This window comes from Blastomyces gilchristii (genome assembly GCF_000003855.2).
Source record: "Blastomyces gilchristii SLH14081 genomic scaffold supercont1.2, whole genome shotgun sequence".
NCBI classification, from domain to species: Eukaryota; Fungi; Ascomycota; class Eurotiomycetes; order Onygenales; family Ajellomycetaceae; genus Blastomyces; species Blastomyces gilchristii.
This window is the reverse complement of record NW_003101681.1, coordinates 49,091-59,968: the sequence shown is the minus strand read 5'-3', so window position 1 is coordinate 59,968 and position 10,878 is coordinate 49,091. Positions and strand designations below refer to the sequence as shown.

Genomic DNA, 10,878 nt, shown 5'->3' with positions numbered 1-10,878 from the left:
CAGAAGAAGCAGATGAAATACTATAATTGAAAACATCTTTCAATGAAGTTCTTAATAGAGAATTAAGTACTACTTTCAGTAAAGAATATCAAGACAATGAGATTATATAAGAAGCTTAGTAAGTAGTGACTAGAATCTTTCTCAGTAATAAGAGTGATGAGTAAGCAGATATATCAGTTAAAATTATTCACAGAATTGAAATCAATTTATTGTATTTTTCATATTTTCTATTTGAAGCGTTATAAACAACATCTCAAGACAGAGCTGTCTCAGTCAGATAATATCAAGATTGACAGTGATACTGAATATCTTGTGGAGAAAATATTGAATAAGTGAATATATTATAACAAGCTTCAATATCTTATTAAATGAGAAGATTATTCATTATCACAGAATTCATGAGAATCACTTAAGCATTTGAAAAATGCTGAGAAAGAGATTGCAAGCTATGAGATGACTAGTAGAGACTATCTCATTATATATCAGAGATGTTGAATAAGAAATACTGCTTAAGACTTCTTATTTTTTTTTAAAGAGTTTTTTTAGAGATAATCTCACAGTGATAAGCTGATATCTTGTAAGCTCTATAACACTCTTCTTCTATTTTCTCTCAAAGAGTTTTTTAGAAGTTTAATAAGACTACACAAGTGTAAAATTTCTGAAGCAGTTAATAGGAAAATAAAGAGATATTTGAAATTAATAAAAAAGATTAATATTATCAATTCATGAGTCACTGCTATTCTAATGAGGCTGCAGTCTGCTGAAAAAGTAAAAAGAAGAATCAGGGCCTACTTATTAACAATCACACTCTTATCAAACTCATTCTTTATCATTGAAGTCTTCAGTATCAGTATCTTTGTCTGCTGAGAAGCTAGTACTGCAGTATCACAGAGAAGTATACTGCAGAAGAGTATGTATGCTGTAGAAGAGTATAAGAGATACTGAAATTATCAACTTATCAACTTACAAAGCATCTCAGTTATCTGCTTTAACTGAAGTAAGATTCTCTTTAATCAGTGATTAATCTCTGTGATGCTTTTAACAGTGATATCAGCTGATCCCTTCTTAAGATGAGTCATTCTGAGATATTTTTTCATCTCAGAGACTCATGTCTTCACCTTCTTTTACAGATAAGCAAGAGAGACCTTCTCAGTCTTGACAGAATTTATCAATACTTGAAGCTCTGAGACTCTCACTCTGTACTGCTTGAACATCTGAGCTTCTTGTCAGAGCTGATATGACATCTTTCTGTGAGATAATACTTACAGAGAGGCAGAAGTTATTGTTACAGATACAATGAAAACAACAGAAGTGAGAGAAGAGACAGATATATAAAATCTTTCTCTTCTTCAGCTGCTTAGAATAGTGTAGATAAGTGACAGTGTCAGTCAGAGATCACACTGAAGTCTTCTCACAGAGAGAAGACAAAGAAACTGCAGAATTCTGTGAACTCAACTCAGCAGCATTCTGAGCAGGGCTTGAGTATGTCATGAAAGAGAAACTATGAATTGAGCTTCTCAGAGCTGCTGTCTCTGAAATCAAGCTCTTCTCAGAGTTCTCTTTAAATGATCACACAGGGTCATATATCATTAGACTGGCCGCTGGGACCATGAATTTCACATTTGGTCTCATTTGATCTGGTCTCATACATTTCTTGGCGTGAATCCCGCTGGGACTGGCTATCAAAAAAACATGTAAAGTGACTATATATCAGATCTTAAAATGGAACCATGACTTGAAAAAAATGAGAAAGTGATCTCATTTGATCTCATTTAGTTCCATTCTTAGCATAAAGTTACTATTTTTAGACATTTTAAGGTTTTTTTTAGACTATTTTTAATTTTTTAAAAAGTAACGCTTTTTGATAACACTCAAATGAGATTTAAAGTCATTTCAAGCAATAAAAATAATTTAAATTGAGAAGTGGAAATCATGGTCTCATTTGGAAAATGTGACAAGAGTAGACAGTAAGTCTCACTGGAACAGTATGAGACTACTATCTAATGTTAAAACCGTGTAATGGAATCAGTTGAATTGGTAATGAGACTATCAAAAAATCTGGTCCTGGTCTCAGACACGGTCACACGGTCAGTCTATATACCATCATGTTGATTGAAAAGAGAGACAGTGTTGCAATAGTGATGAGAGAGGTAGAGAATGAACCAGACACAGACAAACCAGCCGGCAGAAGAGACAACACCTCACTGCAAGGCACAGCTACTACTGCTGTGACTGCAAGAGAGGCAGAAGAGAGAGAAGATGTGATAATGAAAGTGATGCTTCTGCAGCTCATTGACACTGCTGTCTTCATCTTCAACCTGGCTTTCTTGACAGTCACAGAGACTGCAGCTGCATCATAAAGATGTTTATTATTCACTAGAAAATATCAGAATAAGTTTCTTATTATCTCTCAAGAATGATGCTCTCATGCACTCACTATTACAGATGAGAGAGAGAGAAAGAAAAATGTTTCACAGAGAAGAAGAATCTTTTTGAAAAATCCTGCTACTACTGTTAGCTTTGTCTCTAAAATACACCACTTTTGTAGAGAATTTTATATATAGAACAGAATATAATAAGAGATCTGTAAGTCACTGTTAACTATATTTTTCATATTTCAAATCAAGATATAAGAAACTCACTTATCATGTGTTTGATTTGAATGAAGATGAAAAAAGAAAGATTCTCACAGTCAGTAGAAAAACTCATCTATTTCTTTATATCATACACAGTATATATACTGTCAAATCAGTTGATAACTGTTGCTATACAACAAAGATAATTTCTAATTCAGTAATCTTGAGAGTATCAGAACTATGCTCTTAAAGAGAAGAGTATTATCATGTTCCTGATCATGTCAAGACTCTGCTGCAGTTTCACATGGCTTATTGCTTTTATATGAATGATTTCATTCATCTCACAGGCTGTTTAAACTGGTTTCCAACCACTCTATGACATTATTCAGATATATCATAGAAAGATCTGATTGATGAATATGAGAACTCTGCTTCTATACAAGATCAGCAGATTACTCTTTCTTAACAGTGAGATGCTGCTGAGGTATCACTTCAGCTATTCTCACTCATGATATGAGAGAAGAATATTCACTCATTGTCTATATAGAATAGCTAGATACTGACTTCTCATCAAAGAAGTGAGTGATTTATTTTTTCTTCTACTGAAATATATACAAGAGTTACTATGTGCCTCATACAATCTTCTTAGTATACTAAGTATCATATCTGTGATATTCTCACAATAACTCTGTAGCCTACAAGCTTACTATTCAAGCAAGATAGTCAAGCTCATCTGTACAGCTACTCAAACAACTACTTCTACATGACACCGCTGACTAGCCACCGCTTCGGTTCCGCCACGTTACACTGATCTTATATTAAAATCTTATGAAGAGAGTAAGATCTTACAAAGAGAATATCAGTAAAAGATCTGAGAGTTCTGACACTCAGATATATGAGATATTTATATGATTACACATCTGATAATCAATACAATCATGTCTAACAATAATATGAAACTCTCAAATGCAAGTATAGATGCAATGCCACAGTGACTCTAAGCAATGTTGAAATTATAACAACAATAAATAGCTGATATGAATGCAACTTAACAACTTCAATACAAAGAGATTCAATGATTAACTCATACAATTTCAACATCTACAGAATCAAATATAAAAGCACTGAAGAAATGCTTAGATGCTCTCATATATTTTAATGCTTTCAATCTCACTCTCTACTCATCATAGAGAATGAAAATGCTGGTGAAACTGAGTAGAGATGAAGATATTATCAGTTCATTAATCAATCAAGGTTGATATATCAATGAACAATTGAAGAATTGCATGAAACAGAAGTTTCATTTATGAATAGAAGCATGTGAATGAGTGTTGTGAATGTCTGATAATATTATCAAACATCTTGATGTCCTGTTCTGAGACACTGCCATGCAACAGAAAGTGTTAGATTGATTACAGAGTGTCTAACAGAGAAACATTTCTCTTATAACATTTATCTCTGACTTCAACATCAAGATTCTAGAAGCAGGTGATCAATCTTAGAAGAATTAAATGAAGATTATCATGCTTAAGAAGACATTGACTTTTGAACTCTTACAGACTCTTGCAAGTGTAGATGAAGATCAGAGTTATGAAGACTTCTGCACACAGCTTCAGACATTGAACAATCACTTATCAAGCTCAAGAGTATACAGAACAGTGATAGAAGATATTACACTTCAGCTATTCATACACTCATACTGAAGAATAGCAATGATGCAGATATCATGAACTGAATAGATTTAAATGTCTACACACAAGCAAGAGTTTCTGCTGTTCAAACAGGCTTCTGAGTCTCTGAGATCACTCTCAAGAAAGTTGTCAATTGATATCAACATGAAGTATGCATCAACTGTAACTGATTAGAACACATCACTTTCAACTGCTAATTGACCTATGTGTCTTCACACTCAAGAGAAAGACTGGCATCTTCTCAATTGAGAGAAAGATTAGTGTCTTCTCATTCAAAGAATGAATCAGTGCCTGTCCGCGCCAACCACATTGCAGTGAAGGAAGATTCAGAAGATAACTATAAGAATGTCTCAATGAAACAGGGAAAAGATTAGCTTCTGTTCAAATTTACAAACAGAAGCTTGAAGAGATTGAATGACAATAATTTGAAGAGAAAATGATAATAAATGTGATTCTTGTATCTACTGTGATTGATAACATGTATAATATGAAAGCCATGATAGACAGCAGTCTATGCCACTATGCAATGATAAAATCTTCAGTCATAAGATATCATAACCTTCATCATATTCTCTTATCAAAACCTCAACTTCTCACAGAATTTGATGATTCAAAAGACATTTGTATCTGTTACATGATGAAGTTGATCATAGAGGTGAAAGAACATCTACATGAAGATGTCTACATATATAAAGTTGATAATCTTGATTATAATCTTATATTAGAACTTGTCTGACTATCTGAACAAGGAATCTTATTAAATACTTAAAACAGAAGCTTGATATTCTGTAACAATGATAGAATTCACAAAGATTATATTCACAGGACTATGAATCTGATACAGATCTCTGCTAACATATATAAAATACTCAGAAAAAGAAGTCACTGATAGCAGAATTACATGATAATCTATTTCACCAGTCTGACTAATATCAAAAAGGCTATAGAAAAGTTATCTCATGTTATAACAACAGATTCTTATATGAATCTCTCTCAATAATATCATGAATATCTAGATGTCTTCTGATAAGATAATATTATGAAAATATCTCTCTTATAAGGTTCTGAAGTGAATCACAGTATCAAGTTAGAGAAAAAGAATAGTAAGAATCTCAAATCATCATAAGATTCTCTTTATAACATATTCTGAGATGAACTTCTTCTTCTTCAAAAGACACTCAATGATCTGTTGAATAAAGAATTCATATACATTAGCAACTCTTTCACTGCAGCCTCTATTCTCTTTGTAAAGAAATCAGATGAAGAACTTCAGTTCTGTATGAATTATCAAGAATTGAACAGATTAATAAAGAAAGACTGTTATTCTTTATCTCTTATCAATGAAACTCTAGCTTACATTGAACAAGCTCAATGATTTACAAAGTTAGATATCATCACTGTGTTTCATAAGATTGACATCACTGAAGAAGATAAGTGACTTACAGCATTCTGAACACAATATGATTTCTTTGAATAAGTAGTCACACTCTTTGAACTGATCAATGTCTTCAGTATATTTCAGAAGTATATCAACTGAGCACTCTGAGACTTTCTTGATGAATTTGTATCTGCTTATCTAGATGACATTCTCATCTTCACTGATGAATTCAGAAAGGAATATCAAGAGCATGTGCACAGAGTATTACAATGACTATGAGAAGCAGAACTATCAATTGATATTAACAAGTGTGATTTCAAAGTCAAGAGTACTCAATACTTAGATTTCATCATAGAAGCTGGTAAGAGAATTTGAATGAATTCTGAGAAGATCTCTGCTATTCTTGAATGAGAGGCCTCACACACTGTGAAAGATATATAAAGCTTCATCAGATTTACTAACTTCTATCAGCAATTTATACAAAACTTCTCAGATATTATGAGATCACTTACAGAACTCACTAAGAAAGACTCAGTATTTCAATGATTAGTAAACACTGAAGCTGCATTTATACAGATGAAGAAGATGTTCATTAATACTTCTCTACTGATAATATTCAATTCTGATTATAAGATAGTTATTGAAGCTGATTTCTCTGACTATATGATAGAAGAAGTAATATTATAATATGATGATGAAGATGTTCTATAATCATGTGTCTTCATGTCTAAGAAACTGAGTTCTGCTGAATGCAATTATGAGATCTATGATAAGAAACTTCTTGTAATTGTACACTGTTTAGAAGAATAAGACTCTGAACTCTGAAGTGTCTCTGAATTTAAGATAGTCACAGATTATAAGAATCTCAAATACTTTATAACTATCTGTAAACTTACTGAATGACAGATACAATAATCTGAGTTCTTAAGTCACTTTCATTTTACAATACACTACTGTTCTGACAGTCAGATCTCAATGACAGATGCTCTCTCTCAATGAGAGCAAGATATGCCATTCAATGTAACAGATACTTGTTGAATGAACTGAGAGCACTGACTCTTGAATCTGAAGATACTAGTTAATCAAGATGAAACAGCTTACAGCACTATACATGCTTCTTCAATTAGAACTGTCACTGATATCTTAACTTCTCTCAAAACTACATTAGATGAGCTATGACATACAGCAGCTTAAATCAATGAACTTCTTCAAGTACTCACTGAAGCAGTATAACAAGAAATATTCTGATTTCTCTCAGAATTGCATGTAAGAACTGACATCTCAGAATATTTAATTGATGATAATAATACTCTATAATTCTATTAATAATACTAGGTCTCTCACTCTGAACTCTTACACACTCAGATAATGCAAGAGATGCATGATTCATGTATGACTGATTATTCAGACTGTGAACAACTGTATAGAATGATCTTCTGAGAGTTCTATTAATCTGAGATATTAAACAGCATCAGATACTTTATCTGAAACTGTAATCACTGTTCTTCTATTATCTTATGAAAGAATCATAGAAAAGATCTACTGAAATCACTCAATGTTTCTTATAGAATCTGATAAGATGTAGTGATTGACTTCACTATTAATCTATCTAAGAGTAAGAATTGTAGAAATATTCTGATCATTATAAATCAATTGAGCAAAGATATAATATTGAAATCTTGTGATAAAATGAATACTGAATAAAGTCACTGAAGCTTTTCTACAGAGTTCATTCTATCAGATGCATGAATTACTGAGATCTATAGTATCAGATTGAGATCATCAATGCATGAGTGCTTTCTGAACAAGAATCTGTCAAGTTCTCAAGATTATATATTATCTGTCAACTGTTTATTATTCTGAGACTGATGATACATCAGAACAGATAATTCAGACTGTGAAGAATTATCTTCATAAGTTCTGTAACTACTTATAAGATGATTGACATGATCTTCTTCTACATGCAGAGATTACTATCAATAAATGAGATGTCATTTCAATAGATGTAAGTCTGTTCTTTCTTACACATGAATATCACATGAAAGTGTTGAATCTTCTAGAGACTACACAGTTCATATCAAACCTCTGCAGTCTGATTCAAATCACTGATAATATAGTAATGAAGCTCTGAGACATCTGCAACTGAGCAGAGGTCTTTATAACAGCTGTGAAACAAGATTAAGAAGATTAAATTAATATCTGACAAGATTCTGCAGAGCAGTATAAGATAGAAGACCTTGTATGATTGAATCTCAAGAATATATGAACCACACATTCATCTTGTACACTAGATTACTGTCATATCAGGTATAAAGTGATAGAAGTTCTAGGTAGTCACAACTATTATCTTGACATTTCATCAGGAATTCATAATGTCTTTCATACAAGCTTGCTTCATCACACTGTCACTGACTCATTCTCTTCTCAACTGACTTTCAATTGACAGTCATCAGGGATTATGGAAGAAGACAATGAACTTAAGTAAGAGATTGAAGATATTCTCAATGAGAGACCCTGCAGCTGCAGCTGATAATATCTTGTGAAATGAGTCAGCTATGATTAATCAATCTGAACTCTGAGTTCTGCATTATCTGAAACAGCAGTTCTTGATCAATGAGAACTGCTTCTGAAAGAGAGGGGCTAATGTGACAGGCTGTGTCTGATCAATCATATAGACTATTTCATTACACTTCACAGATTTCAATCACTTCATTCTTGAATGTGTACACCTCAATTTTCAGCCATTTTTAATCACTGATTCTTAGTCATCACAAATGTGTACACTCTGATTCTCAGTCATTCTTGATCACTGATCCTCAGCTGCTATTAACATGTATAGATTCTTTCACTCTGAAGCTCCACTGCATACACCATCACATACATGTATAAATATTCACTTCAATCACTAATTCTTGCACTTTCTCTTTCTTTTCCTTCTCTAATATTTTTCTCTTTGTTATATAAGACCTATCAATATAATACCGATCTATTCGGCGTAGGCCTCTTATAATTACATTCAGTTATATGTATATAACTAGACTGACCGTGTGACTGTGTCTGAGACCAGGACCAGATTTTTTGATAGTTTCATTACCAATTCGACTGATTCCATTACACAGTTTTAACATTAGATAGTAGTCTCATACTGTCTCAGTGAGACTTACTGTCTACTCTTGTCACATTTTTCAAATGAGACTATGATTTTCACTTCTCAATTTAAATTATTGTTATTGCTTTAAATGACTTTAAATCTCATTTAAGTGTTATCAAAAAGTGTTACTTTTTAAAAAATTAAAAATAGTCTAAAAAAAACCTTAAAATGTCTAAAAATAGTAACTTTATATCAAGAATGAAACTAAATGGAACTAAATGAGATCACTTTCTCATTTTTTTCAAGTCATGGTTTCATTTTAAGATCTGATATATAATCACTTTGCATGTTTTTTTAATGACTAGTCCCAGCGGGATTCACAACAAGAAATGTATGAGATCGGATCAAATAAGATCAAATATGAAATTCATGATCTCAGCGGCCAGTCTACATATAACAGCTCTTATAAGATGATTGATTACATTCTTAATCAGAGACAGAGAATAGTGACTCTTTATAGTCTTAAAATTCAGATTATAATAGTTTATATATAATCTAAGATTTTCATTCTTCTTCTTTACAAATATTACAGAGACTTCTATAAAGATCTATAAAGATCAGATAAAGTCATTCTTTAAATTCTTCTTTATATAAGCTTATAAACTTCTGTCTTACAATAAGAGAGTTTATAGATTAATTCTCAGAAGAGTTTCTACTCTTTTATTAAATCTATTATCAGATTATTCTCACAGTGAGATAGAAGCTCAGCTATCTTAGCTAAATTAAATATTTCTATAAGATCTCAGTATTTCTCTAGTATCTGAAGCTCAGTTTTCATAACTGTGAAGTTCTCAGACATTTATAAAGTTATTATATAGATAGGCTTGTCTTCTCTAATTAACTCTACAGTATGAACTGATTCTATCTTTATAAGTAAGTCTATTAACACTGATCAGAAGTAGACTGACTGTGTGACTGTGTCTGAGATCAGTATCAGAATATTTGATAGTCTTATTATTAATTTAACTGATTTCATTACACAGTTTTAACATTAAATACTAGTCTTATACTGTCTCAGTGAGACTTACTGTTTACTCTGATTACATTTTTCAAATAAGATTATGATTTTCACTTCTTAATTTAAATTATTTTTATTGCTTTAAATGACTTTAAATCTCATTTGAGTGTTATCAAAAAGCATTACTTTTTAAAAAATTAAAAATAGTTTAAAAAACCTTAAAATGTCTAAAAATAGTAACTTTATGCTAAGAATGAGACTAAATGAGATTAAATGAGATCACTTTCTTATTTTTTCTAAGTTATGATCTCATTTTGAGATCTGATACATATTATTATTATTATTATTCTTTTATTATACTCATATGCAAGCAGAGCTTATAATGAGTTCTTGTATGATATTAAATACAGATCAAGTGTTAATTTTACGGAAGAAAATACAGGTGTTAAGATTATGTCAAGATGACAAGAACATAGGAAAATACATGTGATAATAACTTCTCAGTCCAAGAACATAGAGTAATTTATTCAAGTGATTTGTACACCTCTGTATTTATTAGAAACCTGAGGTGCTTGAGTTCCGGATTTAATGAACTCACACACCTTGATTTCCCATGCCAAGATGCTACCGGGTGGCCGCATTAATCATTCGGCCACCGGGACAGATCTAATACATAGTCACTTTGCATGTTTTTTTTTTTTTAATGATTAGTCTCAGCGGGATTCACGCCAAGAAATATATGAGATCAGATCAAATGAGATCAAATGTAAAATTCATAGTCCCGGCGGCCAGTCTAATCAGAAGTATAAACTCAACTTATAGACAACTATATACAGATTATGTCTTTAAACTTATACAAGTTTTAAGTATATATTATCTATAATGTCTGTGATAATCACAGTTTCTATAAATCTTCTTCAAGTTTCAGAGAGATCTTATAATTCAAAGATAACTCTTATAAGTCTCTTAACTCTCAGATCTGAGTTCTCATACTCTATTTATTATAAGAGCAGATTCTCAGTTTTCATTACTCAGTTTATACACTCTGTGAGTCTTAGAGATACTACAGTGATCTGAGATTCTGAGTTTATTAATATTTCTTATACTTACAGAGTAGTAGTACT

At 31.8% G+C, this 10,878-nt stretch overlaps 1 protein-coding gene across 1 annotated transcript; it reads left to right on the top strand.

Annotated features, from left to right (window-relative positions):
- Positions 1 to 2,105: 2,105 nt before the first annotated feature.
- Positions 2,106 to 2,360, top strand: BDBG_00884 (uncharacterized protein; the record flags this gene model as incomplete). The annotated part of the gene is made up of 1 exon (XM_031720096.1): positions 2,106 to 2,360. One exon carries the CDS (start codon positions 2,106 to 2,108, stop codon positions 2,358 to 2,360), a length of 255 nt encoding a protein of 84 aa, XP_031576104.1.
- Positions 2,361 to 10,878: the final 8,518 nt, after the last annotated feature.